Genomic DNA, 24,225 nt, shown 5'->3' with positions numbered 1-24,225 from the left:
AAACCTATTTTTGCCCAACATTGTACAAATTTTTTTAAAAGAAGAATTTATTAGAGAGAGAGAAAGGGAGAGAGAGAGAGAGAGATAGTAACATCAATTAGCTGCCTCCTGCATGCCCCCTACCAGGTATTGAGCCCAAAACCTCATGGTGGGAATTGAATCAGCAAATTCCTGGTTTATAAGACAGTGACCAACCAACTGAGCCACACTGGCCAGGTCTTATACACATATTTTTAAGTTAACTCTATGAGGCGACCATGTTTGGAAATTATTTCTTGGGCATTACTTTATGTCAGAAGCCACCAAAATTTAAAGTATAATTTCTGCATATGTCAAAATTTTAAAATCTTACCCTTATCTGAAAAACAGTTTTAACTGGTATCATGCTACCCAGAGTAAGAGGAGGAAAGAAAGAAACTAAAAAGAGCAAATTGACTATATCAAGGTAAAATTTGTGAAAATGTAATAGCAAGGAACTTACTTCGTGCTGACAGGATATTCAACTCCTCAGGGAAACAGTGTGTAGTAGTTGGCAGGGAAGGAGGAGGGGTGGAGAGCACATGTCTTTAGCATAAGCCCAGATTCACTTTCTGTGGCTTATGTCAATAAAGGTGGTTAGTTGTGGCAAAAGAAATGCCCGTCAACTAAATTGCTCAGTATACAATCGAACAGTCCATTTATATATTACATTAAAATACATTCTTGGGTGTGCTCATTTCAACTAAAGAGTCCCTTGAGTCTATCTAATTGGCTAGTTTCCAGCATCAGCAGTTTAATAGTAAACTGGGTTTGCAATTTGATCTCTTCAGAATTTTCATCCTTGGTAAGAACAAAGAAAAGAAATATATTTTTGCCTTTCTACCTTGAATCAATCTTGGGGACATTGCCAATTTTATTTGCACACGTTCTGTCTATAGTCTGGTGTGAATAGCATGGTTAACCAGTATTCTGTAGGTGTAGTGCTATCCAAGTCAGGTTGCCAAACTGCACTTCCCATCTCCAAAAGGCATACCTTTTTCACTTGAAATTGTCAGTGCAGTTTACATATTGATTTTATAATGTACTCCAGCAGTAGATGACTGTCAGATGTATCCTGAAAAACTTTTATGTTTTATAGCAGTAGGATATAGTTTGTACTTAAGATAATTTTATTAAAAATTTTTTAAAAGATGGACATGCATTTTATTTTTTGTTATTTTTTTAAATTTATTTTATTTATTTTTTAATATATTTTATTGATTTCTTACAGAGAGGAAGGGAGAGGGAGATAGAGCCAGAAACATCGATGAGAGAGAAACATCAATCAGCTGCCTCCTGCACACCCCCCACTGGGGATGTGCCCGCAACCAAGGCAAATGCCCCGATCAGAATCAAACCCGGGACCCTTGAGTCTGCAGGCTGACACTCTATCCACTGAGCCAAATCGGTCAGGGCTAAAAATTTATTTTATTGATTTAGAGAGAGAAACATTGATATGTTGTTCCACTTATTCATGCATTCATTGGTTGATTCTTTTATGTGCCATGACTGGGGATCGAACCCAAAACCTTGGTGTATGGGAGGACACCATAACTAACTGAACTACCTGGCCAGGGCTGGTGATAATTTTATTAAAACATTTACAATCAGGCATTCCTCTAGTAACTTGTGTAATGAGTTCCATATTATATGGTTCATTCTCTCCACAAACACCAATGGCATTTGTTAGGTTTGATCAAATAATTGAATCTATACCCCTCCCTTGGGAACTGACCTTTAGGCAACTTCACAACGGACATTTCCTTTCACTTAGATCACATTCCACTTGCTAAGACCATTATCCCTCCCCTTTGGACCTTCCCAGTCCTTTAAAAACCTCTGACTCCCCATCTTTGGGGGCTGGCGCTATTTTGGAGCTCAGCCCATCTGGTATCCAGATGACCTAATCTATATATATAAAAGCCTAAGTGACCAAACGACAGGTCGACTGGTCGCTCTGATGCGCACTGACCACCAGGGGGCAGACACTCAATGCACAGGATTGGACTCCCTTCTTGTCTGGATTGGGCATGCGGGGATCGGGCTCCCTCCTATCAGAATCAGGCCTCCGTGGATCAGGTAGAAACCAGCTAACTGACATCCCCCAAGGGGTCCTGGATTGCGAGAGGGCACAGGCCAAGTTGAGGGACCCCACCGGTGCACAAATCCATGCACCAGGCCTCTAGTAAATTTATAATTCCCTACCACTTTGGCCTCATGCATTCCTCCTTCAGCAGTCCTAACAGCTCTTCTCTAATAATCATGAAATAATTTGTAATGATTGACTTAATTCTTAATGTACATTTAATAACTTGCTTAAGATTTTACAAGTATCAAATTTAGGTCTCAAACCCATGTCTATCTGACTCTAAAGCCTTATAGTCTATTGATCCATTTGTTTATTCCTGCTCTCAGTACCATACTGCCTTAATTACTACAGCTTTACAATAAAATTTCACAGGATTCAGTTAGCTAATATTCCATTTAAGATTTTTATGTCAATACTTACCAGTTTGATTAGTCTATAATTTCTATTTGTCTCACCTATTTCTTTTTCTCTCCTTTTTTGGTCATTTTTTTGGATTGGTTTTGATTGGCTATTTTTTATCTTTATATTTGTCCTTTGCTAGTTTCAGAAGTTATACACTCTGTTTTTATACGTTAGTGCTTCCCATAAAAATTACCACAGACATCCCTCATTTAACCAAGTTTAATGTTAATTTTAATTCTCCTCCTAAGCAATACAAAGACTTGACAATATTTTCACTTCATTTACCACCTTCCTAAATCATATGCTATTTTTGTCTTGTTCTTTAGTATCATATTTTTTAAAAATATTTTTATTGATTTTTTTTTTTTTTTTAGAGAGAGAGAGAGAGGAAGGGAGAGGGAGAGAGGAAAAGCAACAACATTGATTGATTGTCTCCTGTACACATCCTGACATGGGACCAACCAAAACCATACCCTGGGCATGTACCTGACTGGGAATTGAACAGGCAACCCTTCAGTGCATAAGATGACACTCAACCAACTGAGCCACACTGGCCAGGACTTTAGTATCATATTTTTAAAAAATTATTGCTGTTAAATCTATTCATTTATTTCGTACTAGAGGCCCAGTGCATGAAATTTGCGCACGGGGTGGGGGTGGGGGTATGTGTCCCTCAGCCCAGTCTGCACCCTCTCCAATCTGGAATCCCGGTGGGATTGGGCCCGGTGGGATCGGGCAGTCGGACATCCCTCTCACAATCCAGGACTGCTGGCTCCCAACCCCTCGCCTGCCTGCCTTCCTGATTGCCCCTAAACACTTCTGCCTGCCAGCCTGATCACCCCCTAACCACTACCCTGTGAGCCTGATCAACACCTAACCACTCCCCTGACGGCCCGATTGCCTCAACTCCCCTGCAGGCCTGGTCACTCCCAACTGCCCTCCCCTGCTGGCCTGATCGCTCCCAACTGCCCTTCCCTGCCAGCCTGGTCACCCCTAACTGCTCTCCCCTGCTGGCCTGGTTGCCCCCAACTGCCTTCCCCTGCAGGCCTTGTCACCCCCAACTGCCCTCCCCTATAGGCCTGGTCGCACCCAGCTGCCTTCCCTTGCTGGCCTGGTCACCCCCAACTGCCCTCCCCTGCAGGCCTGGTCCCCCCCTACTACTCTCCCCTGCAGTTCTGGTTGCCCCCAGCTGCCCTCCCCTGCAGGCCTGGTTGCCCCCAACTGCCCTCCCCTGCAGGCCTGGTCACCCCCAACTGCCCTCCCCTACAGACCTGGTCGCCCCCAACTGCCCTCCTCTGCAGGCCTGGTTTCCCCCAACTGCCCTCCCCTGCAGGCCTGGTCCCCCCCGCAACTACTCTCCCCTGCAGTCCTGGTTGCCCCCAACTGCCCTCCCCTGCAGGCCTGGTTTCCCCCACTGCCCTCCCATGCAGGCCTGGTCCTTCCCAACTGCCCTCCCCTTCATGCCTGGTTGTCCCCAACTGCCCTCCCCTGCAGGCCTGGTTTCCCCCACTGCCCTCCCATGCAGGCCTGGTCCTTCCCAACTGCCCTCCCCTTCATGCCTGGTTGTCCCCAACTGCCCTCCCCTGCAGGCCTGGTTTCCCCCAACTGCTGTCCCTTGCAGACCTGGTCGCCCCCAACTGTCCTCCCCTGCCGGCCTGGTTGCCCGTTCACCCCTAACTGTCCTCCCCTGCAGGCCTGGTTGCCCCCAACTGCCCTTCCCTGCCAGCCTGGTCACCCCCAACTGCTCTCCCCTGCAGGCCTGGTCCCCCCAACTGTCCTCCCCTGCAGGCATGGTCACCCCCAACTGCCCTCCCTTGCAGGCCTGGTCCCTCCCAACTGCCCTCCCCTGCTAGCCATCTTGTGTGTTGGAGTGATGGCCAATTTGCGTATTACCTCTTTATTATATAGGATTACCAACATTTAAATATAGTTTTTCCTTTTTATTCTTGTTTTGGAGGGGTACCTATTTTATTTTTTAATATATATTTTTATTGTTGATAGTATTACCCATATCTCCCTTTTTATTTTTACTTGTAACTGAAACCTTCCATCTGGGATTCTTTTTCTATTGACTGAAGTAAAATTTATCCTTCAGTCCCTGGTCAGGTAGCTCAGCTGGTTAACGCCAAGGTTTCGTGCTCAATCCCCATTCAGGATACATACAAGAATCAACCAATTAATGCATAAATAAGTGAAAGAACAAATCAATGTTTCTGTCTTTTTCTCTCTCTCTCTCCCCATTATTCTCTCTCTAAAATCAATAAATAACTTTTTAAAAATTAAAAATAAAGATTATCCTTCAGATTTCCTTTAGTTAGAGTCTGGTTGCAAATTCTGTTTTTGTTGGTCTTAAGATGTCTTTATTTTGCTTTTTTATATTATAAGATATTTTCATTAGGTATAGAGTACCTATTGGCCCATTGACGATATCTTTCCATGATCTTCTAGCTCCATTTGTATGTTAAGAAGTTAGCTATCATTCTAACTTATTTGAAAGTAATCCATCTTTTTAATAAAAATTTAATTTTAAAAACTTCCCATTGTTTTTATTTCCTTCAGTTTTACTATTATTTAACTAGATGTGAACTTTAAAAAATTTTTGTCCTCATGGGACTTATTGAATTGATGGATTAATTATTCTAATCAGAGAAAATTCTCAAAAAAATTTTTTTTCAGATTTTTCTTCTACCCATTATTGCTCATATTTCACTCAGGAACTTAAATCAGGCACATATGTTAGACCCTTTTACAGTATTGTCTAATCCTACCCTCTTTTCGTTATTTTCCTCCTTTTGTCTCTCTGTGCTATACTCTGCAGAATTTCTTCACACCTGTTTTCTCATTCACTAATTCTTTTTTATGACCTGTCTAACCTACTGTAAAACCTAGTGTAGGGTGTTCCAGGGATTTCAGGGCTGATCAAAGAAATAGATATGACCATGAGGTGACAATAGCACCCACAAACTTTATTTGGGTGACTCTTTGAAAGGTTTTTTGGGGGGCGGGTCTTTTAGAGCAGAGACCATCATCCAGAATGGGAGGAGGAGGGTACAGTAACTCCAGGGAGGAGGGGATTTGGATAGGAGCTTATGTTATCTAGCGGATGTCTCTCGGCAGCAGGGAGTGAGTGTCGGGGTCAGAGACTGCTTGAGGTCTGATAGGCAACTAGCAGCTTAGGTTCTTTTTAAAATATATATGTTTTTATTGATTTCAGAGAGTGGAAGGGAGAGGGAGAGAGCGATAGAAACATTGATGAGAGAAACATCAATTGACTGCCTCCTGCATGTTCCCTACTGGGGATGGGAGCCCGAAGCCTGGACATGTGCTCTGACCAAGAATCGAACTGTGACTTGGTTCATGGGACACACTCAACCAACTGAACCATGCCAGCTGGGCAGGTTAGGTTCTTTATAGCTCTAGAGTTTATCTTATCTATGGCTAGTAGATGTCTGGAAAGTTTGTGGGGTATAAAAACCAGGCAGGGGCCGAAACCGGTTTGGCTCAGTGGATGGAGCATCGGCCTGCGGACTGAAAGGTCCCGGGTTCCATTCCGGTCGAGGGCATGTACCTTGGTTGCGGGCACATCCCCAGTGGGGAGTGTGCAGGAGACAGCTGATCGATGTTTCTCTCTCATCGATGTTTCTAACTCTCTATCCCTCTTCTTTCCTCTCTGTAAAAAAATCAATAAAAATATATTTTTTTAAAAAAACAGGCAGGGTATCAGGATTAAAAATGTGCTTATTTAAAACAAACTGGATGAGTAAAATTTAAGCTAATTTTTTAAAAAGCTTTTTTAGAAAGCTTTTGAGCTAATGGGTCTCAGCCTGCTATGAAAGTATAAACAAGCAGGGGGCCAATATACAGTCGTCATTTTTGACTCATTTAAATGACACTTAGCCATCCAGTTATTAATTTTGTTTAAAATATTTTATATTTCTAAAAGTTCTTTTTTTCTTAAAAAGTCTTCACTTTTTGTCATTTCCAGTATTATGCTTTTAGGCTTGTCTTTTATTGTCTTAAACATAGTCAGCATACTTGTTTTGTGATCTGAGTTTAATAATTTGAACTTCTGAAATTTTTGTGGCTCTGATTCTGTTTTTTTCTCGTTTCTCCTGGTTCTCCCTCGAGGAGTCTAGTGTCTTTGTATAGTAATAATTTAAGGCCTACAATGAAGGCACTTTTCTCCCTAAGTGATATGCATTTTCTATGTCAGATACCCCAGAGAACTGTCAGTTTGGGTCCACCTTGAACCAAGCTCAAGGCATGAGATTGCCTGAACTGCCTATGCAATCCTTGCTGGGCAATGATCCTATGTTAGGGATGTTCCAGGGCCTGGATTGTGTGAGGCAAGCAACCTGCTTAGGTGCAAAATTGAAAAGTCAGCAATTGCAATGATCCTATGTTAGGGATGTTCCAGTTCTGTTCATCCTTCCCTTGCCAGTGGAGCTCTGTGGAGTCCTGGTTGGTTGCTGTGGTGCTGCTTTAAATCTGTGTCGTGGGCACCTACTTGCCTCACTCTTAGTTCTGGCTAGCCCTGCCTGAAATTTAAACTATCCTCAGAATACTAAAAGATGTTGTCTTTTCACTTTCATTCTCTCAAGTGTTCAACTTTTCCAGAGATAGTGTGATTTCAAAATATTTCAAATGCAGTTACAGATATGCCAATCTAGCTGTCCTCTATTAAGCCAGACATTAAAGAGATTTGCAAAAATGTAAAACAGTGAGACAGACCAGTAAGCCAGGACAAGTGGAATAGGGAAACTGAACAGATAGCTGAACAAACTGGTTGAGCAATTAACAGCCAGATACAGGCATTCACCTCCCTAGAGATAACATTCAGACCTCAGTTGTATTTCATTCAGCTCCAGGCCCAGAAAAGCAGCAAAAACAGATGGGACCAGCTGCGGGGACTAATGACCCCCTGCCCTGGCACTGACCAATCAGAGACCATGACCTTGAAAGAATACACCTGTAAAACTGATGAATATTCTGCTGAAACCCTCCCCTAAGATACCTCCTGCAAGAGAGAGAGAAAAACCCTCAAGACAAAGGACTCAGCTCTTACTCCCCCTCCAGGGAGCCAACCTGCGCCATTTCTGTTCCACTCTTCCTCTGCAGGTGTGCATCTCCTAAACTCTGAGGGTCCCCAAGAGACTTGCCACCAGCAGAGCCATGGGCAGCAGCTGCTTCTCTCAGACTAACCCCCAAACCTGTCTCCAAGGTCCCCTTTTCTCTGACTTCCCAGTGAGCCAGAGTTCTCCTGTTGCTTTCTATGCTAAGCCCTTTCTTGTTTCACTGTCCCCAGCTTTAATAAACATACCCTCATAATCATCTGAAATCTTTCCTGCGTGAAATCAAGAACCCACACACTACCAGCTGGCCCTAGGCAGACCCGTTCAGGGCCAGGTCCCACTCTTCTCACAAAATTTTTGTCTTGGAAAGCATAGTTGTTTTAAATTTTAAAAAGTTATTTACGTTAATGTATAATAGATTTATATTTTTTGATTAATTGAATACTTAAATTTTTTTGTTTTAATTCAATAAATAATGATGGCTATAACCCACATAAACAACAGCTGTTTGGGATCCTTAATAATACTTAAGATTATAAAAGCGATCTTGAGATGTAAAAGCTTGAGATTATCTACCCTAATATTACCCAATACTTTGGAATCGCTGCTGTGATCAGAGAAGAGATTAATAAAAGGATTGCTGAGTAGACGTGCACTCCCATCTGAGGTCACGTAGAACAAGCTTATAGTGGTTAGTGTGCATAATCAAGAATTTAATCATTTTATCCACAAAACCTTAGCTACCCACTGATGAAAATAGAAAAAGGAGGAAGAGAGGAATACTCAAAATCATAGATTGGCAAGGTAGAAATAGCAGAACTCTGTGGAAGTGGTGAGTAGTGTCTTAGTAAAGACACTGGAAATGACTGACCATTTATTCTAAGGGGTGATAAGGGGGTAAGAGAATGCAGAAGAGATCTAATAAATAATAAAATAGAAGGAAGAGGTATTTTATTTGATTGATTGATTGATTTGAGGGACATAGGGAAAAAAAACATGTCCATTTGTTGTTTCACTTATGTATGCATTCATTGGTATGTGCCCTAACCAGGGATCAAGTCCGAAATCTTGTACAGAGGTGACGCTCTAACCAACTGAGCTATCCTGCCAGGGTGGGAAGAGGCATTTTAATTGAGTTATGTAAACAAAGAGCAATTCAGCAGGAAGGAGTTACTATGAGAATTCAGGATATAGGTGGAATGGTCAGATTGAAGGGTCAGCCTCAGTTGCTAAAAGTTTAACTCCTTGCGCAGCTGGTGTTGCTCAGTGGTTAAGTGTCAACCCACATACTTGGTCAGAGCACACGCCTGGGTTGCCAGCTCATCCCTAGTAGCGGGTGGGCGGGAGCAGACGATCAATGTTGATGTTTCTCTCTCATCAATGTTTCTATCTCTCCCTCTCCCTTCCTTTCTCTCTAAAATCAATAACAGAAACATATTTTTAAAAAAGAAACTTTAACTCCTTTATTACCTTTGGCCCTGAGAAAAGACTAACTCAAGGAGTCTTCAGACTTGGGTTCACCAATTTCAAACTTGCTGGTTAGTGTAAGGTTCCAGTCACTAAACTTTTATAGGCCTCAATGTTCTCAACTGTAAAATGAGGATAATCATAATTACATTATTTCTTAGAGTCCTGAGGAACAAATGAAATAGCATATTAAATTCTTTGAAGCTATAAAGCATTGTGCAAATATGTGGTGTTCGAACTACGTACGTGTTGTTTTCATAAATCTTTCCTTTTTCAATTTCAGGCCGAACTCAAAAGCTTGATGGACAATGCTTCTTCTTCCTTTGAATTTGCGAAGGAACTCATCAGGCACAATCTGGTGAAGAATAGTTTCCCGTCTTGAGTCCTATCCCATTTCCTACATCTCAGCCTTAGAAAGATGAACGAAGGGAGGTAGCTCAGCAAATATTCCTCTACTTCAAGGGAACTCCTTGTTGTCAAGGAGAGAAAATGTGTTTGTAAAATATCAGGTCCTTTTATCATGGGAATCCTTAGTGGGAGGGCAGTAATATATAGTGTGGGCAAAAGTAGGTTTATAATTATAATACAAATAAATAATACAATAATAATAATACAAGAATAAACTGTTTCGTGTACTCGCAACTATAAACCTATTTTTGCCCATATAGAGGGTGGGGCATAAGTAGATTCACAGTTGATCATATGGAAAATAACACAATAATTAATAATAGCTCAGGAATAAACTCTGTATCTTACAACTGTAAACCTACTTTTGCCCCACCCTGTTTATAGGAGAGGAAAAATATATTTATTCTTCTAAGTTCTTCTGGGTGATCTAATAATAAAATTGACATGAGGCAGATTAACAAGAGAAAATAACCAAATGCATTACATGTGTACAGATAAGGGCTTCATTAGGATATGAGTCTTGAGGACAAACAGGCAGTTGAGGCTTATAAGCTATCTTGAGCTAAGGAAAAAGGGATTAGTGATTTGTACTTCAAATGAAAGGTAAGCAATTGACAGGTAGATGCAAAGAAGCAAGCATTTGGTAAACAAATTCTTAGTAGGGCCACCCAGAAACAATGGGTCTCTAGGAGTCAACAAACAAGGCTGCTGAGTTCCTCCCTGTCTACCACACTTAGAGGTTCACATGAAAATAGTTACCTATGCTAGCTCCCTTCCTGGCCAGGTGTTTCTATTTAAATTCCTTCACGCAGATAGGGGAGGTAAAAGGCTCAGAGAAAGTTATATAAATTCCTTCATGGGGTTTTTGATGTAGAATATCTGTCTAGAAAAAAGTTTCATTAATGATTGGGTACTTTAATAAGAGTTTTCTGCAGGTTTTTAAAAATATGTATTTTTAAATTAATTTTAGAGAGAAAGGGAGATAGAAACATCAATGATGGAAAAAATCATTAATTGGCTGCCTCCTGCACACCCAATACAGGGGATCAAGCCTGCAACCTGGGCATGTGCCCTGACTGGGAATTGAACCATGACCTCCTGGTTCATAGGTTGGTGCTCAACCACTGAGCCACACCAGCCAGGCTTCTGCAGTTTTTATGAAGAAAAAAGGAAATATATGCAATTTGTTTATTTGTTTTTTATACTTAGTATAATTTAGATAATGGCTTTTTTTCTTTTTAAAAAATATATTTTTATTGATTTCAGAGAGGAAGAGAGAGAAACATCACTGATGAGTGAGAGTCATTGATCAGCTGCCTCCTGCACGCCCCCTGCTGGGGATCAAACCCGCAACCCAGGCATGTGCCCTTGACTGGAATCGAACCCGGGACCCTTCAGTCCTCAGGCTGATGCTCTATCCACTGAGCCAAACCAGCTAGGGCTTTTCTTTTTTATTAATCCTCACCTGAGGATATTTTTTTCATTGATTTTTATTTATTTATAATATATTTTTATTGATTTCAGAAAGGAAGGGAGAGGGAGGAGATAGAAACATCAATGATGAGAAACATCATTGATTGGCTGCCTCCTGCACGCCCAACACAGGGGATCGAGTCCACAACCTGGGCGTGTGCCCTAGCCAGGAATTGAACCATGACCTCCTGGTTAATAGGTCGACTCTCAACCACTGAGCCACACTGGCCGGGCTCCATTGATTTTTAGACAGTGGAACAGAGGGAGGGGAGAAGGGAGGAAGGAAGGAAGCGAGAGAGAAAAGCATTGATGAGAGAGAGAGAGACATCAATTAATTGCCTCCCGCATGTACCCCGACTGGGACTGGGGATGGAACCTGCAACCTAGATATGTGCTCTTGACTGGGAATTGAACCCATGGCCCTTTGGTGCATGGTCTGATGCTCTAACTACTGAGAAATACCAGCCAGGACAGCTTAAAAATTTTTTTTTAATTGATTTTTAGACTGAGAGAAAGAAGGAGAGAGAGAAACATCAAGGTGAGATCCAAACATCCATTAGCTGCTTCCTGCATACTCCCTACTAGGGATTGAGCCAGCAACCTGGGCATATGCCCTGACCAGGAATCAAACTGGCAACCTTTTGGTGAACTGGACAATGCCCAACCAACTGAGCCAAACCAGCTAGGACTAGATAATGGCTTTTTTTTTTTTTTTAAGTGAGGTCAAAGTCATGTGTATAGAGAGCTTCAAAAATATATTCATTCTTCCCTGGTAGTGTGGCTCAGTTGGTTGGGCATCATCCTTTGCACCAAAAGGTTGCCAGTTCGATTCCTGGTCAGGGCACATGCCCAGGTTGCAGGTTCAATCCCTAGTAGGAGGTGTGCAGGAGGCAGCCGATTGATGTGTTGCTATCACATCGATGTTTCTCTCTCTCTCTTCCTCTCGCTCTAAAAATCAATAAAAATAATATATATATATATATATATATATATATATATATATATATATATATAAATTCATCCTTTCAAATAATAATGAGTACCAACTATATTGGATATAGTGCTAGGGGCTGAGAGTATGCAGTAAATGCAAAGTTCCTTGTCATGTGGAGCTTATATGCTGGTGGGTGTAACAGATAAACAGATACAAAATATGTAAAATGAAGTGATAAGTGCTGTGAATAAAAATAAAGGAGTATAAGGGTATAAGACTGATAGTGAAGATAGATTTTAGATAGGGTAAAAAAGGAAATATTTAAATACAAGGATCAAAATCAAAGGGAGGAGGAAGGCGAATGGTTTGAAGCCCAGGTAATAGTTAGGCAATAATACATTCAGTGAATGATACAAGTTCTCAAGATATTAACTGATTCCCAGGGCTATAAGAGTTGGGCATCATGTACCCACTTACAAGTCTCAGTTCCTGAAACATTTCCACCAATAAATATATTTGTACTCATTGCCATAATAACACAGCTTCTCTATCTCTAGGTTGTCTTCCGAGGAGGTGAAGGGGCTTTGCAGGTTTTGCCTCCCCTGGTTGATGTCATTCCTGAAGCAAGGCTAAACTTAGTGATTTACTACCTTCGTCAAGGTAAGAAAATTTTGTCTTGGTCTTGCTTATAAACATACACTTTAGAACATTTAATCTCTAATTGATCTATTTGCTTAGCTTTTAAAATCCACAATATTTCCAAAAATATATTTGCAATAAGTTCATAGGACAGAGCAATATTTTTGGTTATTTGTTGTGCCTTTACTCTTTAGCTTCTCTTTCTTTCTCTGTTGTTTCCAACCTTCTCCCTCATTCTATTTTTCCAATTTCCTCTCCTTTGTTCTTTACCCATTGTATTTCAGTTTTTCCTTCCCATCCCTGGCAGTTCTTTCTTTTTCCTAGGGTTTCCCTATCTATCCTATATAATAGCCTATATAATAAAGAGGTAATATGCAAATTGACCATCACTTCAACACACAAGATGGCCACCCCCATCTGGACACAAGATGGCCAGCAGGGGAGGACAGTTGGGGAAGACCCAGGCCTGCAGGGGAGGGCAGTTGGGGGGGGGGACCAGGCCTGCAGGGGAGGGCAGTTGGGGGCAGCCAGGCCAGCAGGGGAGGGCAGTTAGGGGTGACCGGGCCAGCAGGGGAGGGCAGTTGGGAACCACCAGGCCAGCAGGGGAAGGTAGTTGGGGGGGACCAGGCCTGCAGGTGAGGGCAGTTAGGGGCGACCAGGCTGGCAAGAGAGGGCAGTTAGGGGTGACTGGGCCAGCAGGGGGGGCAGTTAAGGGGGACCAGGCCAGCAGGGAAGGGCAGTTAGGGGCAATCGGGCCAGCAGTGGAGCAGTTAGGCGTCGATCAGGCTGGCAGGGAGTGGTTAGGAGGTGATCAGGCTGGCAGGCAGAAGTGGTTAAGGGCAATCAGGCAGGCAGGCAGGCGAGCGGTTGGGAGCCAGCAGTCTTGGATTGTGAGAGGGATGTCCGACTGCCTGTTTAGGCCCGATTCCACCGGGATCGGGCCTAAACGGGCAGTCAGACATTTCTCCAGGGGTCCCATATTGGAGAGGGTGCAGACTAGGCTGAGGGACACACACACCTGCACGGGGCCTCTATATATAAAAGGCTAATATGCAAAGTGTGCCCTCAGGAGTTTGACCGGAAAATCAGGAGTTTGATCGCTTACTATGACATGCGCTTCCTTTGCTCCGCAGGGCAGCATGGAGCAAAGAAAGGCCCCTGCCAGCAGCCGTAAGGCCCCGATCAGCCCTTATCACTAGCCAGGCCTAGGAACCCTACTGTGCACGAATTTTGTGCACTGGGTCTCTAGTGTATAATATACATCAAGCATGTCAAACTCGCGGCCCACAACAAATATTTTTGTGGCCCAGCCAATATAACAGTATGTAAGAAATATTTTAATAAAAATTTCGTAATTTGTGCTCGCTTCGGCAGCACATATACTAAAATTGGAACGATACAGAGAAGATTAGCATGGCCCCTGCGCAAGGATGACACGCAAATTCGTGAAGCGTTCCATATTTTTTTTACAATAGCTAAGATTTGGAAACAGCCTAGGTGCCCGTCAGCAGATGACTGGATCAGAAAACTGTGGTACATCTACACAATGGAATACTATGCTGCCATAAAAAAGAAGGAATTCTCATCATTTGCAGCAACCTGGATGGAATTGGAGAATATTATACTAAGTGAAATAAGCCAGTCAATGAAAGAAAAATACCACATGATCTCACTCATTTATGGATAATAAAGAACATTATAAACTGATGAACAAAAAGATAGTTACAGAGACATTAAAGCAACAAACAGACTTTCAAATTACAGGGGGAAAGTTAGGGAGAGGGGGGGTAGATAAGAAATCAAACGAAGGACTTGTATGCATGCATATAAGCATAAACAATGGACGCAAAACTCTGGGGGGTGAGGGATGTGTGGGTGTGGGGTGGGGGGGTAATGGTAAGATATGTACACATATAATACCTCAATAAAAAAAAAAGGAAAAAAAAATAAAAATAAAAATTTCGTAATTTAATTTTTACAATATCCTGTTATACATAATTATTAATAACAAACTACAACGTTCACTAATGACTGATTCTATAATCATGTTGCATTCATTTCCCTTACGCGCCTTACACGCAGGCGCATCATTTCTCTCCACTAATATTAGCAGCGAATATTTTAGCAGCCAATTGCCCCTAGTCTTGTACTGACTTGTTTGGTGTGCGCAACAGGAAATATTTTGCTTTCGGAGAACAAGAAAAATAGGTTTATTTGCGTTACGCTTATTAATTTGTGCAGTTATAGTGTCTGGTAAGTTAATGTTCAAGAAAAAATGTTAATTTTTATTAAAATGTTCTTTTATTTTACTTTAACGATTACTCATTTATTTCAGCCCTTTGTATTCAGCATATCTCTATTGAAATAAACCTATGTTTCTATGAAAATTGAAGCTTTCGCCGAAACCGGTTTGGCTCAGTGGATAGAGTGTCGGCCTGCGGACTGGAAGGTCCCAGGTTCGATTCCGGTCAAGGGCATGTACATTGGTTGCGGGCACATCCCCCGGTGGGGGGTGTGTAGGAGGCAGCTGGTCGATGTCTCTCTCTCATCGATGTTTCTAGCTCTCTATCCCTCTCCCTTTCTCTCTGTGAAAAATCAATAAAATATATATTTAAAAAAATAATAAAAAAAAAGAAAGAAAATTGAAGCTTTCGTTTATTTGCCGCCCACATAAACTTAAAACTTGTTTATTTGGCCCATGTTAGCCTTTGAGTTTGACATGCTTGATGTACACCCACATCTTCTTAAGTATTTTTTTTTATAATTAACTGTTTTTTTTATTTGCTCTAAGTGTTTGCCTTTCTATTTCTTTGTACTCTTGGTTTCTTATGAAAAAATGTTTTGATTCAAAGAGAATGTGAAATTTATTGCCCTTAAGTAAAATTGTTAGACGTGTCCTAAAGCAGTTTTTTTTCTAACAGTTGTAAGTACAGGGTAGTAGCAGCCACACATTAGTGGTGGCACTCCATCATGGACTTCAGACTAACAGTGTGGGACTTTTTAGATGCATAGTAGAAACCAACCAGACAACATAATCCTCACTGAGGAAAATGTGTTGATTAAAATAAAATCATGAACTTGCAAACAGTTCTCTCTATGTGATATGTAAGCACAAAGAAATATACTTTGTGATAAGAAACATCTGCCCTAGCTGGTTTGGCTCAGTGGATAGAGCAGTGGTCGGCAAACTCATTAGTCAACAGAGCCAAATATCAACAGTACAACGATTGAAATTTCTTTTGAGAGCCAAATTTTTTAAACTTAAACTATATAGGTAGGTACATTGTTATTAACTTAATTAGGGTACTCCTTCAATCTCACTGTACGTGCGCGCCCGCACTTGGTATTTTGTGGAAGAGCCACACTGAAGGGGCCAAAGAGCTGCAGGTGGCTCGTGAGCCACGGTTTGCTGACCACTGGGATAGAGCATTGGCTCTCGGACTGAAGAGTCTGGGTTCAATTCTGGTCAAGGGCATGTACCTCGGTTGCAGGCTTGATCCCTGGCCTTGGTTGAGCGTGTGCGGAAGGCAACCAATAGATGTGTCTCTCTCACATCGATGCTTTTCTCTCTCGGTTTCTCCCCTTCCCTCCCACTCTCTCTAAAAATAAATGGAAAGATATCCTCAGCTGAGGATTAACAAAAACCAAAAAAAGAAGCATCTTATATATTTTATAAATTAATCTTTTAATTGTCTTAATTTTTATTATAAAAATTTTCAGACATAAACAAAAGTAGTATGGACACCACATAATCATCCCAGATTCAATGGTTTTCAAGATATTGACAATCTTTTTTCATCTAGCCTCCCTCTTGTTTTTTTTGTTACTGAGATGTTGGAAAGCAAATCATAGACTTCATGTCATTTCACTCCTACATGCTTAATACAGGAGTCAGCAAAAGTAGGTTTATAGTTGTGAGTACACGAAACAGAGTTTGTTCTTGTATTATTATTATATTATTTAATGATTATATTTATTTATATTATTTGTCTTATTATTATTGTTATTATTTCTTATCTTTACTTAGGCTTTATCTTTTAGGTCAGTGGTCGGCAAACTGCAGATCGCGAGCCACACGCGGCTTTTTGGCCCCTTGAGTGTGGCTCTTCCACAAAATACCACGGCCTGGGCGAGTCTATTTTGAAGAAGTGGTGTTAGAAGAAGTTTAAGTTTAAAAAATTTGGCTCTCAAAAGAAATTTCAATCGTTGTACTGTTGATATTTGGCTCTGTTGACTGATGAATTTGCCGACCACTGTTTTAGGTAATGATGATTGATAATTTAACCTACTTTTGCCCACCTCTGTATATATATATATATTTTATTGTTAAACATTATAAAAATGGTTGTTTTTCTTAGATAACTATAGTGTCATTGGTATGTAACACCCAATCTATATTCTTTGCCTGAACATTTTTTAAGTGCTCCATGGCTTAATATGGGTTTCCTAAGGATATTTGGTTATCTTTAGGATAACTATTCAACATTGAACTTGACAGAGACTTAGAGGACAGATAAAATAGATCATAATTCTCATGAATGTTTGAGTACTGAAGGATCTTACTTTTTGGAGACTGTTTCAGAAGAGTACTGAAATATGGATTAGTATAGCTACTTATTTTTTGTATTTCAGATGATGTACAAGAAGCTTATAACTTAATCAAGGATCTGGAACCTGCTACTCCTCAGGTAATTAAGAATGTGTTATATTTTTACTAACCAAGTTCTGTTTAAAATAGAACTTTGGAACAGTAGCTGGAAGACATATTAAAGAAGATTACTGCTTATAGAATCCCAGGAAAGTCCACGTATTGATCTAGGAATGTTTTGTGAGACTGTTGGTATAAGAATGAATGTTCTGGGGTTTGGGGTATTTTTAAACTCCCTTATATGTGGTCATTTCCCCCAAAGAGTTGAGGTTTAAAAATATTGGAATCTAGAATTATGATGAAAGTAACGAATTACTGGTATATCACTAGTATAATTGCCTGCAACTTGTCTCCCCCCCCACACCTGATTATTAGCTCCTTGTGTCTGCATTGTATCTCCAATGCTATGTACACTAAGCACACAGTAGTCATTCTACTTATGGAATGAAAGACTCCAGAAGTCTAAATAGATATATTTCTCAAATGCATTAAAAGCTTTAGCATCTTCTGTATGATTCTTTTTACGAGACTTCTTAAAAGAGAGAGAGAGAGCACCCATATAAAAATTGATAAAGCTGCCCTAACCGGTTTGGCTCAGTGGATAGAGCATCGGCCTGTGGACTGAAAGGTCCCAGGGCATGTACCTTGGTTGCAGGCACATCCCCAGCAGGAGGTGTGCAGGAGGCAGCTGATCGATGTTTCTCTCTCATCCATGTTTCTAACTCTCTAGCCCTTTCCCTTCCTCTCTGTAAAAAATCAATAAAATACATTTTTTAAAAAAATTGATAAAACTGCTAAGGAGGGTGTCTGTTAAAGAATAGAACCAAGTCTGACAAGGATATAGGTGAGGCTCTAGTACTCCGAAAGAGAATGCTTTACGGATGGAAACTAGAGGACACTTCATTTTTTTTTAAAGAAAGAATCACTAGCAAAGGAAAGTTATTATAGCATTGAAAACGGGTAATAATGTATATGAAATGGTCACAGAGAACGGCAGTGGCTGACAAGGTGATACAAATTATTTTGTAAACATGTTTCCAATATATTGAAATGAAACAAAACCTAACTCCTAGAAGTTTCCACTGAGTTATTTCTGCTTAAGATTGAGAATTTACAAATATGGTGGGTTCTGTTATATGGACACTTGCCTGCTGGAACCAAATGAAAATTTCTTAATTCTTTCATTCAGGCCAGGGATAGAACAGAGAAAAGTGGCTCTGGGTAACTTTTGATAATATATGTGAAGTACTGAGTTGTTGCAAATAATTAACTTGAAAGATATCTCATAGCTCCACATTCCTTTGAAATCAACCAGTGTTATTGCATGTTTCCAGGAGTATATCCTCAAGGGAGTGGTCAATGCAGCCCTTGGCCAGGAAATGGGATCGGTGAGTATGAAATCACTGCTAATCTATAGTTTGCAAAGTTATAGTGTCTGGAAAAAAAAACCAACAAACGTCAACGTTCAACCAGCAGCAAGCTTACAAATAGGCTCTTCTGCAGTCCTCATTTCTCCATATCCCCCAATCAGGTCCCATTGTAAAAAGAATTGTGTTAAAGACAAAAAAAAAAGAGAAAAGTCTTTAATGCTAAGAATTGTTGCTTTGTTTAAAAAGAGCCCAATTTTTAAACAGTGTATATGTCTAATAACAACAAATCATTGCACAGCTCCATTCTTATTTTCAGTGACTTTTTTTTCAACATTGTACACCTCTGAGCTATAATTTTGGGATCTGTAAAATGGGAATAATTGTTTCTATTGGAATGCTTTTTATAAATACAAAAACTGTATCTAAAATTAAGCTCTTATCTAAATATTATTCATCTACCATTCTAAAAAGAATAGGAATTCTTTTATTCTTTAGAATTCTAATATTCTAAATAATAATACTAAGTTCTTTTTGGAACAAAGTGGGATATGAATAAATCTTATCTCCAGCTCACTTCACAGAGCCTCATTAAACAGATAGGCTATAAATAGTTATTGAATATATGAATGAGTTTGTTTAATAAATACTTGTTATAACCATAGTCATACTATAAGTTCTAATATATGGTAAAAGAGCAATAAATATTTGTTATGTGAATGAATGAGTACATGAATGAATTCATTCAATGATGGCATTTTTAGGATAGAACTTTGGGATGGATTTTTTTTTCTTGTTTTCTATCTGACCCATAGTAGGTTTTTGATTTTTTTATTTTTTTATTTTTTTAAATTTCTTTATTGATTAAGGTGTCACATATTTGTCCTCATCCCCCCATTCCCATCCCACACCCCTCCCCATGGATGCCCCAACCCCCTGTTGAACTTAACCATTGGTTAGGCTCTTATGCATGCACACAAGACCTTTGGTTGATCTCTCCCATCTCCCCCCACCCTCCCCTATCCTCCCTCTGAGGCCCGATAGTCCGATCGGTGCCTCCTTGTTTCTGGTTCTGTTCTTGTTCATCAGTCCATGTTGTTCATCATTTCCCCTAGATGAGCGAAATCATGTGTCACTAGAGATGTACTTATAAGAATTGAATGTGCGACGGGCAATAATAGTTATGCTGACAGGCAAAAAATCAGTCTGTAGTGAGTTTCTTTCTGGACCAACAGTTCTTTTGAGACCCAATATCAATGTCCACCAGTTCCTTATGAGTACATGTCGGCACTGACCCCTCAGCTCTGGATGGTGGACAAATGGTGATAATGCAGGTCCGACTCCCTCTGGTTTGGTCTCGGCCGGACCCAGGGGGGGCACGGCTTCACCCGGACCCGGGACCCAGGCTCACCCGGATCCAGGGGCCCGCGGCCTCACCCGGACCCGGGACCCAGGCTCACCCGGACCCGGGACCCAGGCTCACCCGGATCCAGGGGCCCGCGGCCTCACCCGGACCCGGGACCCAGGCTCACCTGGATCCAGGGGCCCGCGGCCTCACCCGGACCCGGGACCCAGGCTCACCCGGACCCGGGACCCAGGCTCACCCGGATCCGGGGGCCCGCGGCCTCACCCGGACCCGGGACCCAGGCTCACCCGGATCCGGGGGCCCGCGGCCTCGCCCGGACCCGGGGCCAGGCTCACCCGGATCCGGGGGCCCGCGGCCTCGCCCGGACCCGGGGCCCAGGCTCACCCGGATCCGGGGGCCCGCGGCCTCGCCCGGACCCGGGGCCCAGGCTCACCCGGACCCGGGGGCCCGCGGCCTCGCCCGGACCCGGGGCCCAGGCTCACCCGGACCCGGGGGCCCGCGGCCTCGCCCGGACCCGGGGCCCAGGCTCACCCGGACCCGGGGGCCCGCGGCCTCGCCCGGACCCGGGGCCCAGGCTCACCCGGACCCGGGGGCCCGCGGCCTCGCCCGGACCCGGGGCCCAGGCTCACCCGGACCCGGGGGCCCGCGGCCTCGCCCGGACCCGGGGCCCAGGCTCACCCGGACCCGGGGGCCCGCGGCCTCGCCCGGACCCGGGGCCCAGGCTCACCCGGACCCGGGGGCCCGCGGCCTCGCCCGGACCCGGGGCCCAGGCTCACCCGGACCCGGGGGCCCGCGGCCTCGCCCGGACCCGGGGCCCAGGCTCACCCGGACCCGGGGGCCCGCGGCCTCGCCCGGACCCGGGGCCCAGGCTCACCCGGACCCGGGGGCCCGCGGCCTCGCCCGGACCCGGGGCCCAGGCTCACCCGGATCCGGGGGCCCGCGGCCTCGCCCGGACCCGGGGCCAGGCTCACCCGGATCCGGGGGTCCGCGGCCTCGCCCGGACCCGGGACCCAGACTCACCCTGACCCAGTTCCCAGCCTCACCCGGACCCAGGGGCGCGCAGCTTCACCCGGATCCGGGACCCAGCGGGGTTTCGTCTTCTTGATCCCATTTCCTGTTGGTCAATTCCATCTCAGTAATTCCTTCGGCCATTTTTTCAGAGCTCCAGGGCAGCCGCCGCAGAACTCGTTGGGCGGCGGGCTCGGCGAAGCTCCGGTGTGCCCGGTGCGCGGCAGCGGGCTGGTCCGGGGTGGCTGCGTCGGCCCTTGGGTCTGCAGCGGTGGCCAGTCACCGAGCGTGCGCACCTGGCCTCTTCCGGGGCTTTGAGATTCTTGAAGGACTCGGAGGTCAGCAAGCGCGGAGTCTCCCACCCCATGACTCCCAGGGGCTCGTCTGTCCGTGCTCGGCAGCGAGTGGGGCCTTCCCCTCAGCCGGAGACCGCCGGGGGAACTGCGCCGAGCACGTTCCAGGCCGCCACTGTGTCGTCTGAGCCGTAGTTCTTAAAGTGTGATCTTTGGGTCGCCGGCATCAGCATCATCCCGAGTACCCCTCTCTTTTATTCTAGTTGTAGAGCGTCTGCTCAGTCAGCCCTCCGGTGGTTCTGGATGGTGTCTGCTCCGCTCTCCCGTCGTAGACTCAAAATTGTTGTGGTAGGCAGCAATCAGGCTTCCGCCCTATGCCTCCATCTTGGTCTTCCTTTGTATAGTTAAGTCTTGATTGTTGTTGGTGTCGCTGGGAGGAATTGTCCTCCAGGCCAATTGGCCGTGCAGATCCTCTGTGTCTATAAAGGAAGAGTTGCTGTGTAGGAGACAGATTTATGGGCCGGGTCTTGGTGCAGCAAGGCTTTGGCGCTCATTGATTCTGCCTCTGGAATGTGTCCTTTATGCGAGTGGTTGAAATCTGGTGTCATCTCACACCGACCACTAGATGCCCTCGTTTCTGGGTCTCCAATGGTGTGTAGGTCAGCTACTACCTGAGACCACTCAGCAGGACTTACGGCAAAAACTGCAGTTTCCTCCTCCTGTCTGAGCGTCCCTAGAGCAGTCCGACTAGAACCGCAGTTTATCTGGTCAAGCTGCCATAGGGCAGGCCACCCACATGCAAAAGCCGTTGCTTGGAGCCCAGGTGTGCCTGCAAGACGTGCGGGGCGGACCTGCAAAACGAGCGGGGCGGGTCCCAGGGCGGGGCGGGTCTCAGGGCGGGGCGGGGCCTCAGGGCGCCACCAGGCCATGGCGAGGCGAACCGCACTGGCTGCAAGTCTGCTTTTTCTGTTTTCCACGTTTCCAAGCCCCCTCATTCCGCACTCCAGCGCAGCAAACACTGATTGCTGGGCGCACCTCCACAAGGAAGTCACTCCCACTCTCCGACAGGAAGGCCGAGAGTCCAGCCTCTTCCCGTAGGCGTCTGGGGAGCTAATCTCCCCTAGGGTTGGAACAAAAGCCACAAGTCCCTTCCCCCGACCCACGCGCCTCCGCACCTCAGCTTCTCCAGAGTTCGCTCTTTCCTCTTCTCTCTTAGCTGTAAATCCACCATTCAGCCAGCTCTCCTGTGGTTCTGGGTGGCAGACGCTCTGTGCGCGGCGAAGTTCCTTTGTTTAACTTTGAAATTGCTGTGCGCGAAGTTCCTTTGTTTGACTTCGCTGCCTTCTTAGTTCTCCTCTCTCAAAATGGCTAGAGGACTTGAGTGTAAGACAGGAAGTCTTAAGAATCCTCTAAGTCGGTGTTGGCGGTCTCCGGGGCCCCGAGGATCTCAGTGGGGAGCTGGGCCAGGTCGGTGACGCGGGTGGGCCCGTCTCGCAGAAAGATGGTCTCTTCCTTCACCGAGAGCCGCTGCGCCGAGTCCGCGGCCGCCGCCACAGCAGCTGCCGCGGCGCCCACGAGCTCATGGCCCCGGCTGCGGTGCTGGCTGAGAGGAGCCGCCGCCCGGTCTGGGGAGACGCGAGCAGGAGTCGCCGCGCTCACCAGTCCATCTTTTAGTTGTTTTTCCAAAACTGCCATGCGAGGCAGCAGATCAGCCGTTCACCTCCGCCGCCATCTTCTGATTTTTTTAATCCTCACTCGAGGATATTTTTCTATTGATTTTTAGAGAGTGGGAGCGGGAGAGACAGAGAGAGAGAAACATCAATGTGAGAGAGACACATCAGTTGGTTGCCTCCTGCATGCGCCCCGACCAGGGCCGGGACGGAGAGGAGCCTGCAACCATGCCCTTGACTGGAATCAAACCTGGGACCCCTCAGTCTGCAGGCCAACACTCTATCCACTGAGCCAAACCGGCTAGGGCCAGAGAAGGTGTTAATTCAGTTTCAGGTTATCATTTTCTAGTTGTGTGCTAATCAAAATTCGTTTTGTTTGGGAGGATGTAAAACAAGAGTATGTGTTAAATCCTGATAAATATGTTAAAACCTTAAAGTATAACATAAATAAAATATTTTCATTTTATTCCTCTATAGAAGCTCTGCTTTGTTTTTCAGAGGGATCATATGAAAATTGCCCAGCAGTTCTTCCAGTTGGTGGGAGGATCAGCTAGTGAATGTGGTATGTCTAAAATATGTACTTATGAACATGATCCATAATTTGAGCTGGTTGTGTTGTATTGTCAATCATCGAATGGGATACAAGACACCAATGAGCCAGTTAATTAGGAGTCATTTACTGTGCGCAGCCCAGAGGTAGGTGTCTCTTTCCAAATCTTTGAGCCCCGAAATAGAGGAAGTGTCTCGTATTTATACTTTTCGAGCCTCTTTGTTTGCAGATATTATAAAGGGCTCTGTGTGAGTTATTGTTACAGACAGTTGTAACCTTGAATACATAATGAGTTTGTACTTGGCATAAGAATATGGGAATTATTATCAGTATTAGTCTATTACATTAGATGGCTAGCTTGCAAGGTCAGACAGTTAAGTTTATCTTTTTCTGTTATTTGAACTAAAAACAAAGTCATTTTACAGAATAACAGACTTTCTTAAAGTGACAGAGTTTACAGGACTAGGGACTATCTAACAATAGCGGAGAATTCAAACAGCAGTTTTATACAAGATGGAGATTACTATGCTTCAGTTGTATACTGACTGATCAAGTTTGAGTCTTTGGCAAGCATGTCAAACTCACAGCCTGCGAGCCCCATGCCTCATTTAAATAAATAAAATATTATTCATCTAACATTCTAAAAAGAATAAGAATAAGGGATATATCTGTTAGGTTTCCCATTATAAAGTGGGAAGTCAGATATAGGAGAGAATATTGGAATTAGCTCTTATCAGCATCTCAACTGGAGTGGGATGAGAGAATTTAGAAATAGAGAAGAATAAATATATTCTTTAGTTTATAAGTTTTTAATTTTTTAT

The 24,225-nt window shown here is 43.9% G+C and overlaps 1 protein-coding gene across 2 annotated transcripts in view; it reads left to right on the top strand.

Moving 5' to 3' along the window:
* Positions 1-24,225, top strand: part of IFT56 (intraflagellar transport 56) — a 53,283-nt gene that overhangs the window by 12,948 nt on the left and 16,110 nt on the right. For both annotated transcript variants that reach the window (XM_079786204.1, XM_079786205.1), the window contains 5 exons: positions 9,332-9,406; positions 12,421-12,523; positions 17,135-17,190; positions 18,485-18,538; positions 23,353-23,416. In XM_079786204.1, the coding sequence (XP_079642330.1) occupies positions 9,332-9,406; positions 12,421-12,523; positions 17,135-17,190; positions 18,485-18,538; positions 23,353-23,416 (352 nt within the window). The remainder of the gene's footprint in view (positions 1-9,331; positions 9,407-12,420; positions 12,524-17,134; positions 17,191-18,484; positions 18,539-23,352; positions 23,417-24,225) is intronic.

Source organism: Cnephaeus nilssonii (genome assembly GCF_951640355.1).
Source record: "Cnephaeus nilssonii genome assembly, chromosome: 12".
NCBI classification, from domain to species: Eukaryota; Metazoa; Chordata; class Mammalia; order Chiroptera; family Vespertilionidae; genus Cnephaeus; species Cnephaeus nilssonii.
Note: the sequence above shows the minus strand (reverse complement) of the source record. Positions and strands in the feature narration are given on the sequence as shown.